The 26574-nt window shown below is 41.4% G+C and overlaps 1 protein-coding gene across 5 annotated transcripts in view; it reads right to left on the bottom strand.

Annotated features, from left to right (window-relative positions):
• Nucleotides 1–23342, bottom strand: part of LOC121889620 (butyrophilin subfamily 3 member A2-like) — a 32266-nt gene extending 8924 nt beyond the window's left edge. Inside the window, exons 1-7 of one of the 5 annotated variants that reach the window (XM_042401719.1) lie at nt 23150–23342; nt 21333–21433; nt 21045–21142; nt 17397–17738; nt 16074–16352; nt 15431–15541; nt 7688–7845 (exon numbers count right to left, since the gene is read on the bottom strand). In XM_042401719.1, coding sequence (XP_042257653.1) covers nt 7688–7845; nt 15431–15541; nt 16074–16352; nt 17397–17738; nt 21045–21142; nt 21333–21385 — 1041 coding nt within the window. In that variant the 5' untranslated portion in view covers nt 21386–21433; nt 23150–23342. Of the gene's footprint in view, nt 1–7687; nt 7846–15430; nt 15542–16073; nt 16353–17396; nt 17739–21044; nt 21143–21316; nt 21434–23149 lie in introns of those variants that run through there. The other 4 variants (XM_042401721.1, XM_042401717.1, XM_042401718.1 and 1 more) reach the window with 4 other exon arrangements.
• Nucleotides 23343–26574: the final 3232 nt, after the last annotated feature.

Raw genomic sequence — 26574 nt, 5'->3', positions numbered from 1 at the left:
CTTAGCAGAGTAGCTAAATAGGCCCGTTGATGATAGTAATGACATATTTTGACATTGCTGGAAGTCCTGGGAGAATGTCCAGCTGAGGTCATGTAACACCCAGGACATCGGCACAACTTTCCTTTTAGAACTGTTTTTGAAACATAAAGGGACATTCTATTTCAAACAGGCTTCGTGCTCTACTGGACTCTATGGGTAATACTCTCTTCCAGTCACATGCATGCAATCGCCCACTGAAATTTGCATGTTTGTAGCTGGCCAATCGGGATGGGCCTACCAATTACATGTGTCTTGCACACTATATAAACAGCGTCTCACTGCTGCTCACGATCCTCTTTTCTTCAGCAATGGTAACATCAGCTCACTATTCTTACTTCTCCACAGATGGAGTCTCCACTTCAAGCTCGTTCCTGCCCGTTGTGCCCTGGTTTCACTGCTGCCACCGATGGGCATCGCTTCTGCTTCAAGTGCCCCGGACGGGACCACGCAGCAAGCGGCACAATGCAGCCATAGCCCTGTATGCACTACAGGGCACTCCCTCCTGTTCAACGCCAGAAATGGTCAGCTGGCTCCGTGAAGGACTGGTTTCCTTCCTGAGGGTGCAGGGCCACACAGAGACAAGCTGACCACCTGTCCTCTGATGCAGTTTTATGACTAATGGCATCACAGCTGCGTATTATCAGAATGGATGGACAAAATACTGAGACTGTGTTATTCTCTCCAGTTCTGCTGTGTTCCTCCTCCATTCTCAGGCATCAAGGAGATAAATCTATCCTCTCAAGAGGAGATAGATTTTCTCCCCGAAGAGATCCAGGATCTGTTATTGAGACAGGCTTTCTTAATTGAGTAATGTGTCGACACTGCAACTTCTGCGCAACCAGGGTATGAGGGTCTTCTTCTATCTAAACAACCTCATTGTCAAGACGAGGTCCAGAGAATGGGCCATTTTCCACACAGCCAGGTTGACGCTGCACCTAACCTGCTTAGGTTTTGCCATCAACTGGAAGAAAAGCGTCCCCCAGCCATGCCAGCAAGTGGAGTATTTGGGACTCGTGCTTGACTCGGTCAGGCTGTGGGCTGTTCTGTCGGAACGCAGATGGATGGCCCTGAAGCAGGCAGTCCTCAGAATGTGGCGGGGAGTGGCAGTAACAGCTTTAACTGCAGGCATTTGGGCTCATGGTGGCGAGCCATCCAGTCGTTCCACTGGGGCTCCTGCACATGCGCTGCCTCAACAACCTCTGCCTGCTCTGGTTCTCCCTGACACTGCAAGATGATCCACCCTTGGGTGTGGATGCATTTGCACACACACTCCATGGCCAAGACGGGTGCTTTACAACTTTCCCCCTCTTCATCTCATTCCCCTGCTGCTGGAGAGAGTGAGACAAGAGCGGCTGCGGGTGATCCACATAGCCTGTTCAGCACCATTATACTGTCCTTGCAATGAGTTGTCTTTATCCAAAGCTAGACAGTTAGCCAACAGACTGCAGTCCTCCAATACACACAAGGAGTAACTTTTCTTGCATGTTTAATGAAGATCCACATTTACTGTAAAACTGCGACAAAGCACAAATGCAAACAGAAATCAGAATCTGAACAATATTCATTACACTGACATAACTATGTAAAAAATAAAAATGCTGTGTCACTGAGCAAAGCAGGTTAGCTAACAGGTTGCAGCTATGCTAGTCATCAATTAAGTCACCTAAAACAAATACACAGCAAATATACGATGCATGTAGTGTAAAGAAATCGCTTACACATAATACTCATGGACAAATAGTGTCCAAGGCAACAATGTTGAAAATAAATGGCTGCAGCAGATGCCGACACATGAGCTCTCTACTCTGTCTGGTTAGCTCTGGAGGAAACTTCCTGTTTTTAACTACTTCTGTTGAATGATCAGGAGGGGGCACTGCAGAACACAAAAAACTACTTGCACTCAAACAAAGGGCAGAATACTCCCCGCCTGGCACAATACGATTGTACCACTAAAAGACAATGAATGAGATACAAACATTAACATGTAAATTGTCAATTTTCTGTTGTCCCTCAGACAAAAGGACAACCATCTCTGATATCGGTCTCAGAAACACTTTCACGTTCCCTTTTTTTGCTGTCCTTACTTCTGCCTTGCGAACCTTGTTGTCTTTGCTGAGGAATATCTTAATAACAAGTCCTACAGGCCAGTTGTTCCTGTGAGCTTGGTGATCCTTGAGCAAAACAACGTCTCCAACTTTGATGTTGGGCTTGTCCTCTGTCTATTTCCTTTGATTCTGAAGACTAGCAAGGTATTCCCCCCTCCATCTCTTCCAAAAAGCATCTGCAAGACACTGAACCTGTTTCCATTGTTTTGTGTGGAGCTCTGTTGGGTCAAAGGTGCCAGAAGGTGCTGATAGAGCACTTGTCTTCTGAGTCAAGATCATTGCTGGTGTAAGGACAGTTGGCATGTCGGGGTCTGTAGACAATGGCACCAATGGTCTTGCGTTCATTATTGCCATCACTTCAGCCATTAAGGTACTCAGTACTTCATGTGTGACTCTAGTATGTGCAGACTGAATAAGCATTGCATCCAGGATTCGTCTTGCAACACCAATGAGTCTTTCCCATGAACCATCCATGTGTGAGGAATATGGGGGATTAAATTGCCATGTACAGCCTTTTACCTGAAGGTAACTGTTCAGCGTAGCATCCCTGTGATCAATACTCAATTCTTTACAGGCACCAATAAAATTAGTACCTCTGTCTGAGCGGAGAAGTTTTGCAGGTCCACGAATAGAGAAAAATCTTCTCAATGCATTAATGAAGCTGGATGTGGACATTGATTCAACAAGTTCGATGTGCACAGCTCTTGTTGACATGCATGTGAAAAGCACTGCCCACTGTTTGCTGTCTGCACTGCCTCCCCTTGTGCAACGTGTCAACACAGTCCATGGACCGAAAACATCAAGACCGACATTGGTGAAGGGTGGCATTGGTGAGAGCCTGTCAGCTGGCAAGTCTGCCATCTTTTGGATCTGAAGTGTTCCTCTAAGCCTACGACAGATGACACATTTGTAGATAACTGATGAGACCAGGCGTTTGCTCCCGATAATCCACAATCCTGCTGCTCCAATTGCTCCTTATGTGATATGACGGCCCTGGTGTGCTACCTTCTCATGGTAGTATCTCACCAAGAGAGAAGCGATGTGGTGAGTATGGGGGATGATAAGTGGATGTTTTTCTTCCTTTGTAAGAGTTGCCGATCCCAGGCGACCTCCAATCCTGAGTAATCCATCTTCGTCAAGAATGGGGTTTAACTTTGTGAGTGGACTTTGTTTTGACAGTGCTTGCTTCATATTAACACATCTGAATTCTCATGCTGCACAGTGAGAATAATCACAGATTTTGCTCTGTGGAGCTCACTCACGGTGCTCAGCTCACTGTAACACTTCCATCCACGGCATTTGCTTTGGTCAGATGTCTTCTTAAATGATGCTGCAACACGAATTAGTGATGCCATGGTGCGACACAAGGTCATCCAATGAGAAAACCTTTCAAAGCGATGTGACTTTATCTGGACTTCTGAAGTTTTAGTGATTAGAGATGTGACGTCAGGCCGTACCTCTACATCTGCTTCAGGATCTACCAGAGAGAAGATATCTGACTGTGATGGTTCTGGATTAGATTGTGCTAGGAATGATGGTACAGAAAACCAGTTTGTGTGTTGAAGTTGGGAAGCATGAACAGGCCTTGTTGCGTGATCTGCTGGATTGTTCTCTGAAAAGACATAGTGCCATTGCTCAGGATGTGTAGATTTTCGGATGCGAGTCACTCTATTGGCAACATATGTGTAAAACCTCTTGGTGTTGTTATATATGTAGCTGAGGACTATCTTACTGTCAGTGAAGAATTTGACAGTATCCATCTCAGCGTCAATCTCATCTATTAGTAGGTCATACAGTTCCACAGCCAGAACAGCTGCACATAACTCCAACCGTGGTACAGTGTGAGCAGGCCGTGGGGCTAGTTTGGATTTGCCCATGATAAACCCTACATGGCACTGACCTTCATTGTTAATGGCTCTTAAATAAGCTACAGCTCCGATAGCCATTGTGGATGCATCTGAAAAGACACACAGCTCTCTTCTTTGGGCGGGAGACTGTGAAAAAGGAACATAGCACCTTGCTATCTGAAGACATTGGAGATCTTTTAGAGATTCTTTCCATCTGTTCCATTCTTCCTCCTTTTCCGAAGGCAGTGGTTCATCCCAGCCATTTTGCTCAGCTGAGAGTTCACGGAGTAGGGCTTTTCCTTGCATTGTCACAGGAGCCACAAACCCTAAAGGGTCATACAAACTGTTGACCGTTGCTAGAACACCTCTCCGAGTGTATGGCCTTTCCTCTTTGGAAACTTGGAATGTGAAACTGTCTGTTTTCAGGCTCCACAGGACTCCCAAACTATACTGTAGAGGGAGATAATCCAATCTGAGGTCCAAATCCTTCAAATTTGTCGCTCACTCATGTGCTGGGAAAGCTTCCATGACCTTGTGGCTGTTGGATGCTATCTTATGTTATGTCAGATTGGACTCTGCTAACATCTTTTGAGTATTTGTCAAGATGTCGATAGCTTCTTCATGGGTAGGTGCAGATGTAAGACCATCATCGACATAAAAATGTCTCACTACAAACTGCTTGGCATCAAAGCCGTGTTCTCTCTCACCCTCAAATGCAGCCCTCCTCATGCAGCCACATGGCCACAGCTGGTGAGGGGCTATTTCCAAACACGTGAACTTTCATTCTATAGTCTCTCACATTTTTGCTGAGGTCGTTATCTTCGTACCATAGAAATCTGAGGTGGTCTCTGTGGTCTTCACGTACCACGAAACAATAAAACATTTGTTGCACATCAGCTATGAATGCCACAGGCTCTTTTCTGAAACAGAGGAGAACGCAACTAGAGTTCAAGTTGTTGAACTCTAGTTGCTGGGTGGTGTAAAGGCAAAACTAGGGTCGTTTCTTATTTTTGCCTGTTGTCTTATAAAGCTGGAGAATAAACTGAAAGGGGGAAATGCGACTCTGTGTTCCTCCTTATATCTAGAACCCGTGGCAATCCATTTCTCTTGTAAGCTGTGAGGTAGCTTGTCCGCAATGGGATTTACTCCACGAGCCGTGTCCATATAAGACAAGCCTGGCAGATATCCACCTTCTTTTGCACACTCTATCTCCTGAAGAATGTCACCCAACTCTCTTAGCTTGACATTATCTTTGTTGGTAAGTTGGTAAGTAAATCTTCAATCTTTTTTAGCAATGCATGTTCAACTACTTCTGGTGACCCATAACTTTCTTCTAGTCGTTGCCAGACTAAGTGGAGAGCTGCTGCAGGGTTGAACACATGCACAGAGCGAATTCTCTTAGCCTGCTCTGAAGACTCTAAACCAAGCCATTTTATTAATAAATCTATTTCTTCTCTGGCTGAAAGGTGTAGGTCATTGGTAGCACTTTGAAATGATGCCTTCCATGACCAATAATTGTCAGGATGGTCATCAAATTTGAGAAAACCTGCACTCATCATTTCGCGACAGATTAGATACTTTGTTATTTCTTGCACACCCTGAGGCTCGGATGTGGACTCCTTTTGAGGGTAAAAAGACTGTCCTGTTAGTGGGGAGTACATTTTAACTCCTAATTCCTCCCTTTGTTGTTCTTGTTTGACATTAGTTTGTCCTTTATCAGTGTCTCTGTCTTTCTCATCATGTTGGATGGCTGCTTCATTTAAGTATATCTGCAGCAGATGCCGACACATGAGCTCTCTACTCTGTCTGGTTAGCTCTGGAGGAAACTTCCTGTTTTTTAACTACTTCTGCAGAATGATCAGGAGGGGGCACTGCAGAACACAAAAGACTACTTGCACTCACACAAAGTGCAGAATAACCATGGTATGCAGAGATGACTCAGATGTTGGCAGCCCAGCCCTGGTCCATCTCTCTAGTGTGGGGGGCTCTGTCCCAGGAAGTGGGCTCAATAGGCGCACTGCCCAAGTTAGGCCAACCTCTCCAAGCTTGGCTCCTGAAAGGGAGAGGCTGATGTGGGCTGGACTGTTTGCACAGGTGGTGCAGATCATCCAGGCGGCATGAGCAGGATCCACCATAGCTTGCTACAAGGCAAAGTGGTTGGGATTCCAATGCTGGTGTAAGGAGAGGAGGCTGGACCCCCTGACATGTGCAGTGGGAGAGGTTCTCTCCTTACTTCGATATCTGGTGGAAAAGGGGCTGTTTCATGCCACTATTAAACAGTATGCAGCAGCTGTTTCCTCCTGTCATGAGGGTTTTGGTGACAGACGAGTCTTGGCCCACCCTCTCATGAAACGTTTCTTGCAAGTGGTTGGGAAACAACAACCAGTGATGCGTGTCTCCGCCCCCCAGTGAGAACTGCTGGTGGTACTTGAGGCCCTAGTGAGTGATCCCTCTGAGCCTCTGGAGAACTCCTCCCTTAAGGCATCGTCATTCAAGACAGCTTTGCTGCTAGCGCTAACTTCAGCTAAGAGAGTAAATGAATTGTGCACCATGTCTGTTCACCCAAGCTGTTTGCTGCTAATCTCAGACCAAACCCCTCCTTTGTTCCTAAGAACATAAGGGGCTCATTTAGGACGAGAACTATTCAGATAAAGACATTTTGTCCTCCACCCCATGGGGACACCAGGGAGCATGAAGGGCTCCTTTTCAAGGTCCATGCTCTCAGTGGTGAGGACTTGTGAAAAGCGTGTTGTGAGTGTCAGCAGTGGTGCACCCGACCCTCCCCCCCGGGCAATTACATTCTCCTGTGATCCAAGATGACTTGGGAAATAGAGTGTGCAGGGTGTTTGGCGTGCATGACCCATGACCCCTGTGAGGTTAGGCCATGTTTTCACCCAGCTCAGGTCCATGTTAACTGGATTGGGCTGGGCCCCCTACTGCTCCACTTAAGCAGCTGGGATTAAAAAGTAGTAGGAGGGCTGCAGCGACTAACCTATAGCCTGTCAGGCTGAACGAGGCAGTTTGATGATATGGCATGGCAGGGCTTACATCCTTCTGGCTCTGCCTACTGGACTCTATGAGTGTGAGATAGAACGAAGGTTATGATATTGTAACCTTAGTTCTATAAGCACAGGCAGAGCCCTCTAACTATCGACCCGGCTGCTCCTACGCCATCTGCTGAAGTGGTTTCAGATAGTGAGCAGAAGTGAAACGCTGCTCATGTAGTGTGCAAGACACACATAATCATTGGTGTGTCCTGATTTGCTGGCTACGTGCATACAAATTTCAGTGGGCAATTGCGTGCATGTGATTAGAAGAGAGTAGTACCCATAGAGTCCAGTAGAGGGCTATGCATGTACTTATAGAACTAGGGTTACAATATCGTACCTGTGTTTTGACAACTTTCATTTTGGAATTGTTTTTGAAACATAACGGGACTTTTTGAGGGGACGTTCAGACAACGGTCATACAACATATCAATGTTTGCTACAGGTTATCACAATAGGCTGAGAAAGGTTTGTTTTAATTAGGTACATTGATTTTGTGAAAAACTAAAAGTTTCATGATATAACAAGATGAAATAATTTATTGTACAAGAAACTGAGGATTTTTTTCTGTTGTGGTAGTGGCAGTAGTATGATGCTGTAATAAAGGGCATTGCAATGAACCCAGAAAGATCAAGGGGATAAGATAAACCTCATTGTTCCCGCTCGCTTGCTCCTCATCCTCGGTCAACAGTGGAATAGCAATCTGGTTCTTCTCTTCTGTTTCAGGACCTTCTTTCACAGTCTGACACTGAGCCAGTAGGTTTTCTCTCGTAAGCATATTTATATCTGTGCTTCCATTAGCTGTCTCTGTGTGAAGAAAAAGAATTAAATTAAAGTAATTAAGGTATTTACTTGGATTATAGGAAGATATTACTATAAAATATATTAAAAAACAACCCATACTGCAGTTTTCTGTTCTGAAAGCAGAATGACATTGGGCCTCATGCAAGATCATTTACGTACTCTTATCTTAAACCTCTCTTACTTTTTTCTGTACAGATTGCAGTGTTTTACAGTGTTACTGCTGCTATTAGCTGCATGTTTTTTGTAACACTATTTAGCTAGAAGCATTGGAGGATGACTTCTTGAAATCTGGTGAAAAACAACTGTACAAAATTACTGACTGAGCTATTCCAAAACTAGACCTGTCTTGAAAGAAGTCAGAGTAAGAACACCTGTGGACAGGAGAGAATTGGACATTTAACCAAAATATAAATCTAGTTTTCTGAGGAGGAGGACCTGGATTCCAGTGGGAAATGATTATAGAACACTTTGCCACATGAAGGATAGTGGACTTCAGATACACAGTGAATGAGTTGTGTTTGTTGTTGTATTGCTTGTAATAATTCAAATGTAATGTGTATTTTTTTGCCTGAATGTGGCTGTTTGTGTTCTGTTATAGTCAAGGCTACTGAAGTTTGTCAGTGTGTAAAGTCCATACAGATACTCAGCAGCAGTGCCTTTTTAAACTAATTGAGAGTTCTTTAATTTCACTGTACAATATCAGTAGTGAAGTGACTGATTCGGCTGGTTGTGGTTTTTTTATGCCTGTACAGCGATGTGTTGCTTGGTTGTTCGACTTTTCATCCTATAAAGAAAAAAAAAGAAAAGAAAAAGAATAGAAGTGATCACAACAATAACAGCCACCAAGTAAGAAGTGTAGCATTGAGCATAACAAGTAGAAAGAGTGAAATCAGCAGGACAAAACAGACAGTGTCAAACAGAATCAGACAGTATTAACCCTTCATGGTCCAACAATCATAAAATGGAAAGAAACAAAGCAACAGCTGACTCTGAGATGCTTTACTCCAGCAGTAAGATAACTTGGCTTCTGCTCTGTGTTAGTTAATAGCTTGAAGTGGCAATTTCGGTATGGGGATTTGCATTATATTTCATTATCACTGTTTGTAGCTGTGATTCCATATCCTAATGAAGGAGGGTGACTGCTCAGGTATGGTAATATTAGAGTTAGTTATCTGTGCCTCCACCAAATAAAACAACACAAACTACTTCTCATAACCAGGTTCATTTTTTGTCACAAAAACCACCAGTAGTATCTGCATTTATTGACTGATCCCAATTGTTTTCATTTATAAGTCCATCTGTGAATTATGATTGCTTGTTAGCTTGTGCGTGAAGATGATGTGGATCGTAATGTTAGTGGAACATAATGCATGTCAGGTAAGGCTGAGTGTCCATAAAGCCTTTTTTCTCTGAGCGCCAGCATTTTTTTTCAATTGTTCCCAATGAGGAGAGAGCATATGTGGCAACATGAGGCTGCTTAGAGAAAAAGCGCTGCATTCAGCATCTTTTTTCAGAGCACTCCGCCTTTTTTGTGTGGCTGCACTGAGCGCTTCTAGTTGAAATTCTCTTAACTCTTCAGGAAGATGTTGGTGTTGGCACTGTTCCTCCTTTTCAGGCAACCAATCATATATTAGATGGGGCATCCTGAGCTCCCAGAACTTTTCTGCCAGAGAAAAACACTGTATGGACACACGCCCTAACTCACTCACTAACTGACTTTTGCCATGGCTTGAATTGTCAGCCCTGCCAAGGCAAGACCATCACCTGCTCTTAGTCTGCTATTAGTCACTCAGTCAGTGTAACAGTAAGGCTTGGGAATAAGTTTTTACCTGTTGATGGCACTGACTTCTGCTCAGCCACTGACTATGTGTCAGTTGCGAATGAGTTGGCTCTGTGAGCAGCCTCCTTTAAGTGAAAAATGTGAGCTGGCTCTCGTCTGAGAGACGATTTCTTTTTTTTTTCTTTCTTTTTTTGTGAATTAATACAGGATGATCTTTTTGCTACACTGCTCGTCCTTCCGCACTCCATGCACTGACTGAATGTTGTGTTGATGTGTATGTGCATGTGACCAATCACATGTGATGACAGACAGAGACCATACCATCAGGTTAAAAGCAGGACTGACAGTCTACAGTTCTGAGGGTCTGTAGCTGCCCTGTGTTGTTTTCCCTTTGATTTACCCATTTCATTCAGCATTTTTAAAACTGCCCTGACACTCCAAGCCAATCAGGCCACCAAGAATTCTCCCGGTGCTTCAGATGGCCAGTCCGGGTCTGACATTAAGAGCCAAGCATGGTGGTGTGATTTTGTATGTTGCGCCAGTGACCCTTAAGTGTGCAGTTGTGCATGTCTAGCCACGAGTCACTAGACAACCAATCAACAGAGATAAACAAAGTAGCATTTGAATTGAATTTAAAAGTTTGAATCTGATCCAAATCTTACACTGTCATTATCCTGTGATTATTTCACAGATAAACCTAGTAACCCCTGTCCCCTAAAAAAAGAGGAATGGAGCCATAGGATCTGACTCCCTTCAAAGAGCCGTTAATCACCTTGCTACCAGTGACTCATGAGTCACTAAAAGTGACAATGTTAGTGATAATGTTGGCAACCTTGCATTCATGGGGTGGAGTCATGTCTGGAATTGAGTATGATATATATGATAACACTATGGATCATGGTGCTATGACTAGTAGACAGTTATTCTTGTTTTGAATAAACATAAGTAATTATAAACATAACCACCACTATGTGCCCATGGCATGTTTGTTTAACAATGTCAAATGAGACAAACACTAACACATAACACTAAGAAACACTGAATTGACTGTTCTTACTGTTGCATGCTGGGAAATACTGAGGAGAGTCAACCCAGTACTATAGTATCATTTATAATAAATGGCCTGAGTCAATATGTTTTGGACATACGATCTTAATATTAATCTTTTAGGTTGTCAGAATCTGGCTTTTTCTACACCATATCCCACTGAACCTACATTGGATATTTATACACTCACCGGCCACTCCATTAGGTTCTAGGGATGTGCCTGCATACAAATATGTTATTCAGAAAAGCACAGACAGTGGGTTTTTTAAGAACATTTATTTTATACAAATATTTTAAAAATGATTTGTTTTCGGGAAGAAAAAAACCCAAAAACATGTCAAATAGCAGCGCGCAGGTCGGTTACATCATTATCTCCGTCTCTCTCTTCTGCTCCACTGTTACGTCTATCAGCAGGTCTCAATGAGGGGAGTCACATCCACCTGCTACATGATGCACATTTCCTTATTTGAACATCACTCCCAGAGTTGGGGGTGTTCCCCAGAGATAAATCTGAGCTATTGAAACAGGCGAAGTGCTCTCAAGGGACTCTCCATAACCTGTTGTTCCCCTTCTCCTTTCCACAGGTTGCAAAAAGTAACAAATGGCAATTAATGAAAAGTGCAAAGCAAGAATCGCCTTTGAAGTTCTTTTCTACATGTTACACACTGAACTGTCTCTGTGTTATGGGTGTATAAATAAGTAAAGGTCTGTCTGCCCATTGGCAATGCACTTTGTTTTAGCTCAATAGTCAGTGCAGTCGTCTATGATCTGGGAGACTTGAGTTCGAGACCTGGTCTGGGGACCTCCTTCAGATTTTAACACTTCAATATTGTAAAATTAAAAGTGTAATAAAAACAAAAACTGGATTTTTACGCCTATTTCCACCTTCATTCAGTATAAATACAAATATAAATAATTTTGCTGCCTCAACAAATATAGAAACAAATACAAATACTGGGCTCTCTGCACTTCCCTATTAGGAACACTTGTGCAATCTAATGCAATCCAATACAACAGCTTTGCCATAAATTCCACATTTACAAAGCTTATACATTTTCAGTTTTTGCTGACATTGTCAGAAATGTGATAATTCTACTTTATGTTTATCATTGAGATCGTAGTGAGTGATGCTCGTGTACTGGGGTGCATTATATTGAATGGTGTTCCCAATATTTTGTCCACTCTGTTATGGAATTTTTCATCTTTAGGGGTTACATATTGGGTTACATTGGGTCAAGCCTGGGCCTTGAGGTCACACTACAATTCTTAATTTGAAGGAGACATTCTCTCCTCTCCTTGAGACTCAGAGTAACTGTCTGTGTTTGGGGAAGCAGAAGCCTCTCTGATAAAGGGTAAATCGGCATTGCCGTGGTTACCAAGGTCGGAGGGGGCCTTCCTAGACAAAAGATAGGTGAATGTGTAGATTCCATGGCATTATCAGACATTCAAACCAGAATGTACTGACAGTGACCTGAAGTTCCATGCAACATGACCTGAACTGACACAGGTAAAGTGCAGTTCCTTGTTTAGAAACTAGTGAACCAATTAGACTAATTTTTCATATTGTAGGCTAATCTGTTGAGGTTAAAGACTAAGAGTCAGACCTTCAGAATGCAGAACGGGAAGAGACAGCATCTTGTGCAGAACACCTTGATGTTTACTGTTTCAGTTCTCTGCTTGGCCAAGTGTTTCAATAAACATTCTCAGCATGAAGACATCAAAGGCTCGTGTACACTTTGTTCACTGAGGTGCTGACCATTGCTCAATATTCCACAACACACTCCATTAACATACATGAGGGGCGCATTAAATAGAATTATCACCTTTCTGACAATGTCAACAAAAACTGAAAATGTATAAGCTTTGTAAATGTAGAATTTATGATAGAGCTGTTGTATTGGATAGGTGCATTAGATTGCACATGTGTAACTGATGGAGTGGCCGGTGAGTGTGTATATATATGTAGGTTTTTCTGGGTTTTTTTTAATACAACATCATATGTCTAAATTATCAGATATGGTAACCTTGTGTTTTTTTTCTATTCTAAACTGCAACACAAAGTATATTTTACTCATAACATATATATATTTCATCCCCATTCTGTGTAGAGTATCTTATGAGTGCAGGTAAAGGCTTTCAGTTATTCATTTTCATTTTTCGTTTGATGTATGCTGCCTTTTGGATTAAGAACTCCTTGCATGCCACATTCCCTACAGACCACAAAACAAACATGTGGGTCAATTTTTGTGACTCATGAGTCACTGGAAGGGCAGAAAACTGCCATCTTCTATGCCTGGTTGGTGCCCAAACATTGACTGGGCTGTGCTTGCAAACACAGGTCAAAAAATATTCTGTCCAGTATAAGTCCCTCTCCAGTGTAATACTAGCTGTTAGCAACTAACTCTACATAGCACACAACTGCTGTGAGTTCATGTGTTGATGGTCACATTAATGATCTCAGCCATAAGCACAGCAGAGGATGTTGCATCAGTAAAACCAAAAGTAAAGAATTTCTTCTCATCTGAAGACCTGTTTCCTTTCCTCTCTGTCCTGATCTTGTGTCAAAGTCTGTTCCCCTTCAAATAGTGTTTCCCTACCATTAGAAATATGCGGTATCCTCGCAGCTAAGATATTAACAGAATTAAATGTGCCAGTGTCTTGTAATTACGACTTGTGGCAGCAGAGGCTGCTGTTGCTGCTTCTCATCAAAGTTATATAGTCTTGCTTTAATAGGTAATTTGATATGGAATACTGTATGTAGGCTATTTTTGTATAAGATGAGTAGAAGGCAGGTAAAAGGCAAAGGAAGAAACCTTAAAGATAAATTTGCTACACTCAGAATGCCTCTATACCAAACCAGCCCAACTAAATGCATTTCGTTCTTCCATCCTATAACAGGAAAGAGTGCAAAATCCAGGGCACAATTTCCTGTACAACCACTGGACTCATATACCTCATCAAGTGTCCTTGTGGTGAAGTATACATTGGCCAGACAACCAGTTCTTTGAAGACTAGGATGGTGGAACATTATTCTGCTGTTAGAAATGCAAACAAAGACAGTCCAGCTGCCCTTCATTTTGCACATATGAAACATCCCTTGACCTCATACTGGTAAACTGGTATTGAGAGAGTTCAAATTTCCAGAGGAGGAGGCAACTTAAAGGAAGCCCTCCTGAAATGCGAAGCATATTGGATTAATGAATTAGAGACTCTCACACCATTGGGAATGAATGAGGACCTGGATTTCAGGGTCTTCCTGTGAAATGTCCTGTGAAACAAACCCAACCTTCTGCCAAGCCCCTAAATCAGGGGTCTCAAACTCAAATTACCTGGGGGCCGCTGGAGGCAGAGTGTGGGTGAGGCTGGGCCACATCAGGTATTCCACAAAAAAAGCTTAGCAGGAGCAGGCTAGGATAGCAGGAGCAAAAAAGGCAACTACTACCGGGTTGTTCATTACCCGCCGTGCTTTTGTGGTTGTAAACGTCGTCATAGAAACGAGTGAAACAAATGGCATCATAAAGAAATATCTTTATAATGTTTATTGTGCAAGGCATTTACTATGGAGTAAAATGTTTTGAGGAATAAATCTCTTTCCGCAAATGATTCAGTACATTCCATTCACCCAAAAGCTTTTTTAGAATAATTTGTCCGTGAATGTCACATCATTGCAGAGCAAACGTGGAGAACATCAAGCCGGGACAGTGGGACACCATTATCCCATGGTTTGCACCTCCATGGCTGCAAACCTTACTTACTGGCTTTTATTTTCTATAATAACTCCATGGATGCAGCGGATGCTGCAAAGCTAGCGGCATTGTCAAATCAAATATGACGTGTATATGGTGTTTTGTTACACTCTGTATTTATGATCTCTGTTGGATAAACATAAATGTGTTCATGAAAACGTATATATTAACTTTTAATTCACTTCACAACGTGGCATTATGTGACAGAAATATGCACATACATTATTATCTGCCAGACTTATATGACTCTGTTTTTTTAATGTCACACACTGTGGAATCACATGCACGAGCCTCATTTGCTGTCACAGTGAGCCAAAAATGGATGTAAAGGTCTTTAAACCTCCGTTTGTACGTCAACAGTTGTGACCTCAGTGAGAATTACGCACAGGCTCTCCAACAGCTGATCATTACGCACGGCTGCTGTGGATATTTGAAACAACTTTACCCCTAATTCATCACATTTTTCTGCAAACCGTCACCACTGTGAAGTGTCAGTCTTCATTATTAAACATCAGAAGAATGATAAATGATTTATTGATAGAGCTCGTGTTGAAACGGACTTTACAAAGTGCTTCAAAACAAAATGAAGTGATCGTCAACAGAGACGAATAAACAAATAAACAGAATGATGCTTTAATAAGGTTTAATAATTCACCTTTGAATTTTACTGAAAGCTGTGTAGCAAAAATAACGACACAATCTAGCGTGAGGTGCGCACATTCTCAGCGCACATTCACCCTGTATAAATAGCATAGTTGTTGTGAAACAGCCATATACTGTGATTGGCAGGTTCGTTCAGCTCCAGCTTGTGCAATAAAGGGACCTTCCACACACAACACAGTAAAGTGCCATTCATATAAAACTCGCAGGCCGCACTAACATTAAACTTTCATATCAAGGTGGGGGCCACAAATTATCTAATTTAAGTTTTTTGAGCTTTTCACATCATTACTGGCATTCAAACCTATTACAGCAACATGACATTTACAAATGAGGAGTAGAATGTTTGACTTACGTTTATCTGGTCTCAATTTCCAAGCAAAAACTGCAGTAACGATGATGATGATGACCACAATGGAAATGGTGATGGCAATGATTGGTTTAGATGGAACCATGAAGAAATCATCTGAAATGATAAAATACAGCAGAGAAAGACATTAATACCCCATTTACATAACTTATCTGGACAAGAAAAAACATGTTAATGCAGGTGTAAATGCACGTAGAACACATTATGATCAGAATATGACTGGCTAGACCACATTTGGATGTGTTCAGGTTCACATTGTGATCAGATCTCAGTCAGGTGTAAATGCAATCTGTACAGCATTACCACATTCATAAGAAAAAAAAGGTCACCTAGCTCTGCCTTTCTGCCAGCTAAAGCCTAGGTATTCCCTTGCAAAAAAATCAATGATGCCCATTCGTGGCATTGTTTCCCTTGGAATGCAGCTTGTTTGTTAATTGAGATCAAATCACAATATGTGTAGAATCAAGATAACAAGAGTCAGGTGTAAATGCCAAGGCTTATGGATTGAATGTCATTATCCAGAGACACATGTTAATACCAGGTGTGAATGGGGCCTTATATAACACTAGACCCAAGATGTTTGAAGCTAAAACAGTGATTATATCTTAATTTTAATAACCATTACAACCTGGAACAATAATGTGTGCCTCTCTGGTCTGGTTGATGTTGTTCTGTTGGACTCTACAGGTGAAGCTGTCACTCTTCTCTACAGTCACTCTGCTGCTGACATTATAGAGGTCATCAGGACCTCTGACTGTCTCTGTAGGTCCAGCAGAGAGGAGGTTTCCCTCACCGTCCAACCAAAACACTTCAGGCTCTGGATACCAGCCTTTAGATTCACACTGTAACACCACACTGATGGATCTGTTCATTTCAGCTTTGGTGACAACAGGTGAAGAGACAGCACCTAATAATGAGTAAGAAAAGGAAAGAAAGAAAACAGTGGTTTCATTGTATGTGAAATATGCTGGTAAGATCAGCAGTGAGGTCAAAAGACAGAGGAAATGTTGGTAACTAAAGCTCCTTTCATACATGCAGTCTATCCCTGAAATGTTCATAAACATTCCCTGCATGGGATCATGTGTGAATGGGAGCAGGGATAGATATTCAGGGAAATCTGTACCGCCAATTTTGGTAACTAGGAATAGCTGCTGCTGAATTTTAGGTAACTGTTTTATAACCTAGTTTTACTTTAGTTTCTATGAAAGCCCCTGCTCCCACTAAAATAGTTAACATACTTTCACTCTTACACTTCAACTATCTGGCATAAATCTGGCATGGCCACACTCTGACCTGACAGTAAGAGATATACTGTATATAAGCTCTCAACTGCTGTTTTTATATAAGAAAATCTCTGTGAATCAGTATCTTTCTGCTTTAACTTGAATAACATCCCACAAAACAAATTTGTTTGCCTTATAAACAGTAAGTTGTCCCTATGAAGCCTCAAACCTTAATCCTGTTTGCAGTAGAGTATTGATTGAACATGGAATAGATAGTTTTTTATTAGGTTTCAATATGGTCCATTTGACTGCATGTGTGTATCTTTGTGTGTGTATGTGCCAGCTTGGCATCACTACAGAAGAAGAGAAACTGAAGGATTAAGCCACAATCAGCAAAACAGTTGAAATACATCTAGTCATCATTTAGTGATTAGTACATTGTGTTTTTCTTATGGATTGGCATCCTGGATTATGGTGAAAGGGATTTTAATATATTGCATGTATTTTTAAAACTATTAGTTTATTATACTGGATAAACTGGAAGGTCAAGATGAAATACGGGGACCACGTATTTCCAAAAGAAATCCTTTCTGAAAATCTGCTTTTCAGTTATTCTTAAAAATTAATTTCTCACTCTAGCCAATGTTAGAGGACTGTAATTGTAATTGAAGTGTGATCCTTAAATGGATAAATTAAGACTGCACAACACAAGTACTACAACCACTTACCAACAACAAGCTGAATGAAAGATTTAATATTCAGTCCTTGGAGGTGGCATTCATACGTGCCGTTATCAGAGGGCTTCACATTGGAGAGTTTCAGTGAAATGTCTCCCTGCTTCAGTTTGTTGACAAACAGTGATGTTCTTCCATCATAGGACAGATGTTTTGTAAAAACAAGTTCCACACCCTCCCTCCACACATGGACAAATCTGGGGTCTAGGTCAGGTCTCAACCACGCCACTGCCATGTCTGAAGCATCCACAGCAGGTTTCAGGTGGCATGGCAAAAGTATGTCATCACCAACTGTTGCCACTATTGGCTGTGATGGACCATTCACCTGAAGCTCACCTGTGAGGAAAAATGTTTGTTAGTCCATGTTGCCAACATAAAAACTTTCTTTACCAAGACCAGCTTTTGGTTGTATACAACTTGCACACATGCACAGCTACTTTTTTTGATGCGCATCTAAAATGTTTTTTGCCATTTTACAGCTATATATTTGAAAACAGCATTATATAACCTAGATAAATGTGAAATTTATGTTTAATTGAGACTGTTTACAAAGTCTATGTGTGGCATAGAAAATAAAAAGGGACATTTGATCAGTCTGACTGACTTAGCTACCATGTATATATACCATATATACACTGCTCAAAAAAATTAAGGGAACACTTAAATCACACATCAGATCTTGATGAATTATTCAAGTTGAAAATCTTTAGTGATGTACATTGTATAATTTGTTGAGAACAAAATTACATAACAACAATCAATGGAAACCAAAATCATCAACCCATTGAGGGCTGGATTCAAAATCACACCACAAATCATAGTCAAAAATTCAAATCCCAGGCTGGGGCAGGGGGAGTCTGTGTTTACATCCGTGATGCGTGGTGCTGGGATGCTGTGGTGGTATGCAAACACTGTTCACCACTGACAGAGTTTATGATCATAAGGTGCCGTCCTTTCTATCTGCCGAGGGAATTTACAGCGATTTTGCTAGTCGCTGTTTACATCCCTCCCACTCCCAACAGCAGTGACAGGAATGCAGCACTTTGTGAACTGTATCAGGCCATCAGTGAACAACAGACAACACACCCAGATGGATTCACCATCCTCGCTGGAGATTTTAATCATGCTGATCTTAAGACCATCCTCCCAAAACTTCACCAGCATGTTGATTTCCCAACAAGAGGAGACAACATTTTGGACCTGGTCTACACTACCCACAAAGGGGCATACAAGGCCTCACCCCTGCCCCACATCGGGCTCTCTGATCACATCACTGTTATGCTAATACCAGCATACAGGCTGAGAGTGCAAGTCACCAAACTGGTTCAGAAGCAGGTACGGGTGTGGCCAGAGGGGGCCTCCTCTGCTCTCCAAGACTGCTTTAACACAACAGACTGGGAAATGTTTCAGCAGGCAGCTCGGGCTAACCAGAAGCCATGGCTGACAGGGGATGTCCATCAGCTGCTAAGGGCTAGAGACAACGCCTACAGAGCCGGGGATGAAACCAGCCTGAGAACAGCGAGAGCCAACCTGTCCCGCGGCATCAGGAAAGCAAAACAGGAATACACAAACAAGATGACCAGCCAATTTAAAGACAGCAGAGACACAAGGAGCCGGTGGCAGGGCATTCAGACCATCACGGACTATAAACCCACGCCACAGCTCTGCGACAGCAACATCTCTCTGCTCAACAACCTTAACAGCTTCTTTGCACGTTTTTAAGCACAAGACACGCCCACAGAAATCTGCTCTGCTCTCCACCCAGCCCTCACCCACCTGGACACAAAAGACTCATATGTGAGAATGCTGTTTGTAGACTTCAGTTCAGCATTCAACACCATAATCCCACAACAGCTAATCAGTAAACTGAACCAGCTGGGGCTCAACACCTCCCTCTGCAACTGGTTGCTGGACTTCCTTAGTGAAAGGCCACAAGCAGTACGAGTCGGCAACAACACCTCGAGCAGCATCACACTCACTTTCTACCGGGGCACCATTGAGAGCATCCTGTCCAGCTGTATCGCTGTGTGGGGCGGGAGCTGCACCGACCAGAACTGGAAAACCCTGCAGCGCATCGTGAACACAGCTGGAAGGATCATTGGTGCCCCACTCCCCTTCCTGCAAGACATTTATAACACCCACCTCACCCGCAAAGCGACCACGGTTGTGCGCGACGCCAGCCACCCCGCACACAGTCTGTTCAGCCTCCTGCCCTCAGGGAGAAGGTACCGAAGCCTCCGTGCCCGCTCCACCAGACTCACTAACAGCTTCATACACCAAGCTGTCAGGAAGCTGAACTCTCTTCCCACCCTCCCACTCCCTCCTGGACACCCTGAACTCTGAACCCTGACCTTCAGAAACAGACTGCACTACTACTGCATAATATCATGCTGCTGCACTATTTGCACTATACAGGACAATATATATATATATATATATATATATATATATATATATATATATATATATATATATTTTTTTTTTTTTTTAGTATATGTCTATTTGTTGTGCACTTTATTTTCTTACTTGTCTTACTTTAATGTTGCCACCGCGGGATACGGAGAAACGTTTTCTCGATTCTTCTGTATGAATCTGATCTAACTTGCGTGAATTTTATCACGGCAACTCATAATGTGACTCAGTAGTGTGTTTGGCCCATGTGTGCCTGTATGCACCCCCAACAACATCTGGGCATGCTGATGAGTTGGCAGATGGTGTCCTGGGAATCTCCTCCCAGACCTGGATCAGGGCATCAGTGAGCTCCTCGACAGTCTGTGGCGGTACTTAGAGGCGTTGGATGCACCGATACATAACATCCCATAGTTGCTCAATTGGATTCAGGTCAGGGGAAAGAGAGATCCAGTCAATGGCATCAATTCCTTCGTCATCCAGGAACTGCCTACACACTCTGGCCAAATGAGGCCGGGCATTGTCCTGCACCAGGATGAACCCAGGGCCACTCCACCAATGTAAGGTCTGACAAGTGCTCTGAGGATTCCATCCCGGTACCTAACAGCAGTCAGGGTACCGTTGGCTATGACATGGAGGTCTGTGAGACCCTCCAAGGATATGTCTCCCCAGAACATCACTGACCCACCGCCAGCCCAGTCATGCTGGATGATGTTACAAGCAGCATAACGTTCACCACTCCAGACTTTTTCATGCCTGTAATATGTGCTCAGTGTGAACCTGCCCTCATCTGTGGAGAGAACAGGGTGCAAATGGTGGACTTGCCAATTCTGGTGTTCTCTGGCGAATGCCAATCGAACTGCACGGTGCTGGGCTGTGAGCACAGGTCCCATGTCGGGTCCTCATTCCACCCTCATGGAGTCTGTTTCTGACAATTTGGTCAGACTGACTTGGTGTTATACTGTGATGATTAAGTGTTCCCTTATTTTTTTTGGGCAGTGTATACACCATAAAAATATAACATGTATATCTATGAACTTTACCTAGCTTAAGTTAAAGTGCAGCATGTGTATTCATCGTTTTCAATGGATACACTGAAATACATTTTCAAAAGCAGAGATCATTTTACGGGATAATTCAATTTCTGTAAGGTCGAAAGTCTAACTGTGTACTTTGCCTCAAAACAAACACCAAGCTATTAGTGGGGATGGATTCCAAGTGTACATATATTACCTGTAGAAGACTGTATTAGAGGAAGGAAGATAACAGTGTGATGGAAAAGCAAAGCCGCAAAGTCCCTGAAGAAATGGCCATCATTCAGATGAAACATCCTGGAGTTATAAAAAGTAAGTGATCAAAAATCCAGAACATGTTTGCACTTAGTCAAAAATGAGGTAATTTGTGAGTAAGTTTAAAAAAAAAATTCCAGCCAAGATAAATACTCAAACGGGTTCTGACTTTAGCATATACAGGACAGTACGTTACTGTTGCCTTTGAAAACGCACACTTAGCCAGACTGACAGTGACACACACTTCAGGCAAGCATCGAAGAGGGCAATGGATGTGCTGGACATGAGCGTCTCAATATGGTTATGTCAGGTCTTGAAGGTCGTGTGGTCTATCTGGATGACACAAATGACAAAAAGGGAGACAGTGTTTTAAAAGTTAAAGTACCTGGCAATACTTTACGGTAAGGGTACATATACTTCATGTATGAAAAAGACTTAATTAATTAATGTAATAACTCATGAACTATCAGGACAGTAAATATATCTTATAAATATTATCTTTGATAATCGTTAATTATTGCTGATAGCCAAACTCGTAGCCACGGCCCAACACCCCTCATTAATTTTTATTATGGATAAAATTTAAGTCAGGGAGAGTCTGTCTGTCAACAAGAAACACTTTTTAAACACATTTGTATTTTACATCATTTATCATCATTTCCATTCACGTGTGAGGCTGAAAATACCTGAGCATCAGGTTTGATATGAGTTACATATTTTTGATTTTCCCTGAAATATTTAGCCTAATAAATCATTTCCAGTGTTCAAAAGACACCCTGATCATATTCTGGGTTAATAAATGATGAATTCACAATCAGAATATCAATAAATACAGATGCAAATAATGAATAAATAATACAAACACATTCCACCAGTGGAAATGGTTCCTGTGCCTCTGAGCAGGACACAGTACAAATACAGAATGCAGGTTTTTATTCATGTGCAGGTGTTTGTCAAACAGGTAACAGGCTGCAGAGAGAAAACAACTGCTCTGGTAGTGATAATTGTGTGAATTAATAACATGGCTTTCTAGGGAGCTCATTTTTTAGGGTACATTCTGCAGAGTGATGTATTGTATAGTTTATCAGCACAAATAAGACACAGATAGGTCAAACAGCAAAACAGCCTATAAACACACAAATGTATGTAAAAAAAAGAGTACGCCATGCCTACGAGGGATGGAGTCCTCATCAACAACGGTTACAGTTACCCATCACATACGGATGATTAAGACATTAAATGTGAGGGTCACTTGGCAACAAATCAGCTTGTAAGAACACACACATGCATAAATACCAACACAAGGTATTTACAAAGGCCAGGCTGCCTACAAGGGATCCAGTCCTCATCAACCCCCATCACATAGTCTCCAATACAGTGCTGACAGTGAATAATGTAGTTAATTGGGAATAGCCCCTACATTAAAACAGAAGCGACAACAGAGGCCTGACTTCAGAGTTGACTGGCTTAGATTTTTTTGGCAAATCCAAACTTAACGAGTAAGCTTCCTTGTTTTCCTTTTAACATAGCCTATCTGTATGCTGACAACAAAACAAAGAAATGAATAATGACAATTCAGCAACACGCAGACTGAGTGGGACTAAAAACGTTTGATTCTCCAGCTCGCTCGACCACTGCTGCTCTCTCTCTCTCTCTCTCTCTCTCCCTGCATAGGCTTAGGCAGTTATGAGTTTCACTTTCTCTTTGAGTAAAAATGTTGATAAAAACCACAGCTGCTGTATATTAGAACAGACAACATTTTTTTGTTTACCAATAAACCAACATGTTAATTGTTACCATTGTAACCAACCAAGTCCAATCGTTTCCGTTACTACCTCATGGCAAAGTCCGAGTTGGGTTCATACGGGCTCGGCTGCCACTGATATAGTTTTTCAAACTACAAAATAACCTGCAGGCTCTTTAAAAAAATCCCTGTCACAACATGGAGCGATTAATTATCAAAGTATATGACATAAATAATTTCGGACATTGTGTAATTTCTAAATCAACGTAGAGGCGAAGCAAGATTTATTAAAGAAGTCAGCCTACTTGTTCGACGTCTTTTTTCCTGGTCGCTTTTCACTTGAGTGCATTTCCCTCTGCCGCCTATTAGACCAAACGGCGTTTGGGCGTTCAGACGCAGTGACGAGCGGAGGTGTGGCCATGTGCTGTAGAACGTAACTGCAGTAAAACAATCAGGAAATAATGTTTTATTGATCTGATTCACCGGCTTTCTCGCCACCAGCGCCCCCTCTCTTCATTAACCCTCGACCACTGCTCTCTCTCTCTCTCTCTCTCTCTCTCTCTCTCTCTCTCTCTCTCTCTCTCTCTCTCTCTCTCTCTCCTTGTATGAGACACGGAGACAGCTGTTACTGTTAACAAGGGGTGACCAACAATCCACCGCCCACTCCTGCTACGCGGGTATTAAAACAAACGAACCCTCCGTGCTGAAGTTAGCAGGCAGCCTGGAGCTGCTTTCATGAGACAGACGAATGAATCAGAGTTCAGAGGATCATATATGGCACTAACTGTCATGTCCAGCATCAAATAATAATCTTTCAGACAAAAGATACCGAGTAAGTAGCTAGAAAAACGTTTCATCAAAAATTGGAGCTATTTTTTTTTAAATTGACATTAGTGTTTTAATCATCCAATTTATCCATCTGTTGCTGCTTTACCCCACTTTACAGTCATGTTAATGTAACGTAGTTTGGATAGCTTGACTGCTGATGCATCTCCACTGTGTGTTTTGTCCACAATTTCTCTAATTAACAGCATACAAGTTAAAGTTCTGCTTCTTATCATATCACTCATATTTTTAAAGGAAGGCTTTTTATATTTTCAGAGTGGGTGAAGGAATTAGGAGAGAGGAGACAGAGAGGAGGCAGGATGTAATGGTGTTGAAAGAAAAACAAGGAGAAAGTAAAGAACTGAGTTAAGATTGAAAGACAAAGTTTGAGGAGGAAATAGAAACACATAAAAGCAGCCCGGGTGTCAGGTGATGGACAGATATGAACAAATTCAAAGCAGGAAAACTGGTAAGGAAATTACAGCTGTATCTAGATGAATTACTGATCTAGTAAATATTTTTAAAGGCACAATCTGTTATCCAAATGTAAAAACATCCCACTAACAAAAGTCAAAGAACAAGACTGAAACCTGCTATAAAATGACATTTCATTCGGGCTGAATGAAATGATTGAATGATTCATTTGATTTATTGATGGCTGTCGGGATGTACAGAGAATCTCAACAAATATAACAAAAATGCGTCTAAAATACATTAGATACCCTAGATTTAAGGTAAGCCTATTTTTAATTCAGATTGTATTGGCTGCATTAGTTGGCAGATTTACTTCATGGTTCGTGCGGCTGGCATCAAATCTCACTCCAGCCAGGTACCCAAAGTTGGCAACCCTGGTCTAACTTTATTTTTAACGTTATCAAATGAAGCGAAATGTCCTACCCTCCTCCTAGTAATGTTGGTTCATGAATTATAAGACAAAACGTAAAACACGTAATAACTGACCAAATGGTGGCGCTATTTTTTTAAATTTATTTTATTTATTTATTTGCACTGTAAAAACAAAACAACATAAAACAACACAACAAAAGAGGAGAAACAGATTGTGCAGGTGAGATTTAGAAAACCCCTAGGGGCTTATGGGAGTAATCTCACCTCATTACACATTATAAACAGAAACAAAAGTCATGTGATCTACAAAAATAAACAAACAACCACAGAGTCAAAAACAAACATAGCACAAACCAAACAAAGAAACAAAACAGATAAAATAATGTAATGGGGGTGTGTGCGTTTTGGTGTGTGTAAGTGTGCAAGTGTGTGTGCATGCTTACTGAAGCAAACTTTTAGTTAGTTAATTAGTTAGTTAGTTATTTAGGTTAGTTTGAGTTTGGCTCATCAGACAGGTCCTAAGCTTATATTTGAAATTCTTGAGAGAAGTAGACTGAAATGCAATTCGAATATAACTGTTCCACAGCTGAGCCCCCCTATATCTAATGGAGAATTGACTGAGCCCTGTACGGAATATTGGGAGGTGTAAACATTTGGCATGTCTTGTATTATAGTTGTATACATCTCCATTAGGCTGGAAAAATGCTTTACAAGGGAAGTGAAGCGAAGGAGGCTGATGCAGAATTTTAAAAATAAAAACACAAGTTTGGTATTTGTTTATGTTAAAAGTTGTTAGGATCTTGAGTTGATTGAAGAGAGGGGCTGAGTGATCAGCCCTACTGCTAAATGTAGCAATTTTGCAAAACTTTCTCTGCAAAATATAAAGCTTACGAACATGGGTGGGATAAGTAGATCCCCAAATAATATTGCAATATATGAGGCATGGATAAATTAGGCTGTAATAAAGAGTTAATAAACATTTCTGATGAACCAAACTTCGAAATTTGCAGATGATGCCAATGGATTTTGACATTTTATTGCAAACAAAATGAATGTGATACTTCCAACTTAGAGTTTCATCAATCAGGACTCCAAGGAAACTCATGTATGATACCTGGGTAATTAGGTTATTTCAAATGGAGAGATAAGAATTAGATTTACAATATTTTTTATTTTTTGATGTAAATATGATAAAATTTGATTTTTTTGACATTGATAGATAATTTGTTTAATTTGAACCATTTGGAAATATTAAAATATTAAATAAGTCAGAATTAGCTTTGGCCATAAGTACAGAGAAATTAGTGTGTGAGAGAAATAAATTAGTATCATCAGCAAAAAGTACTGGGAGCAAGGAGGACAATGCTACAGCCAGGTCATTAATATAAATAAGGAATAGGAGTGGTCCTAGAATAGATCCCTGTGGGACCCCACATGTTAAAATGGCACTATCCGATGACCATCCATTTATGATAACAAACTGTTGTCGATTATGAATATAATTAAAAAAACATTTATAAGTAATTCCAGTAAAACCATAGTGTAACAGTTTTTGGAGTAAGATGTCATGATTAACAATGTCAAAAGCTTTAGATAAATCAAGAAATATTCCTAAAGCATATTCGTTGTTATTCAAAGCAGTATGAATTTTGTCAACCAGTTGAAGCACAGCCATTTCTGTAGAATATTTTTTCCTAAATCCATATTGATGTTCATAGAGGATGTTACACTCATGCAGATGTTTCATCATCCTGTTGTAAACCAACTTCTCCAAAATCTTTGAAAAGCATGGAAGGACAGAAATAGGCCGGTAATTGTTAAAAGAGCTACGATCTCCAGATTTAAACACAGGAACTACTTTAGCAATTTTAAGGTCATTAAGTATTATTCCAGTTTCTAGAGATTTAGTAAATATATATGTCAATGGCTTGATAATTGAGGAGCTAATTCTAATGACCAAACATGATCTGACCTCATCATGACCAGCAGCCGAATCTCTCATATTGGCAATGATATCCATAATTTCCTTCTCAGTAGGAGGATTAAAGCTCTGGAGAGA

This window comes from Thunnus maccoyii, chromosome 22 (assembly GCF_910596095.1).
Source record: "Thunnus maccoyii chromosome 22, fThuMac1.1, whole genome shotgun sequence".
Classification (NCBI taxonomy): domain Eukaryota; kingdom Metazoa; phylum Chordata; class Actinopteri; order Scombriformes; family Scombridae; genus Thunnus; species Thunnus maccoyii.
The sequence above is the reverse complement of the archived record's forward strand: the minus strand, read 5'-3'. Positions and strand labels throughout refer to the sequence as shown.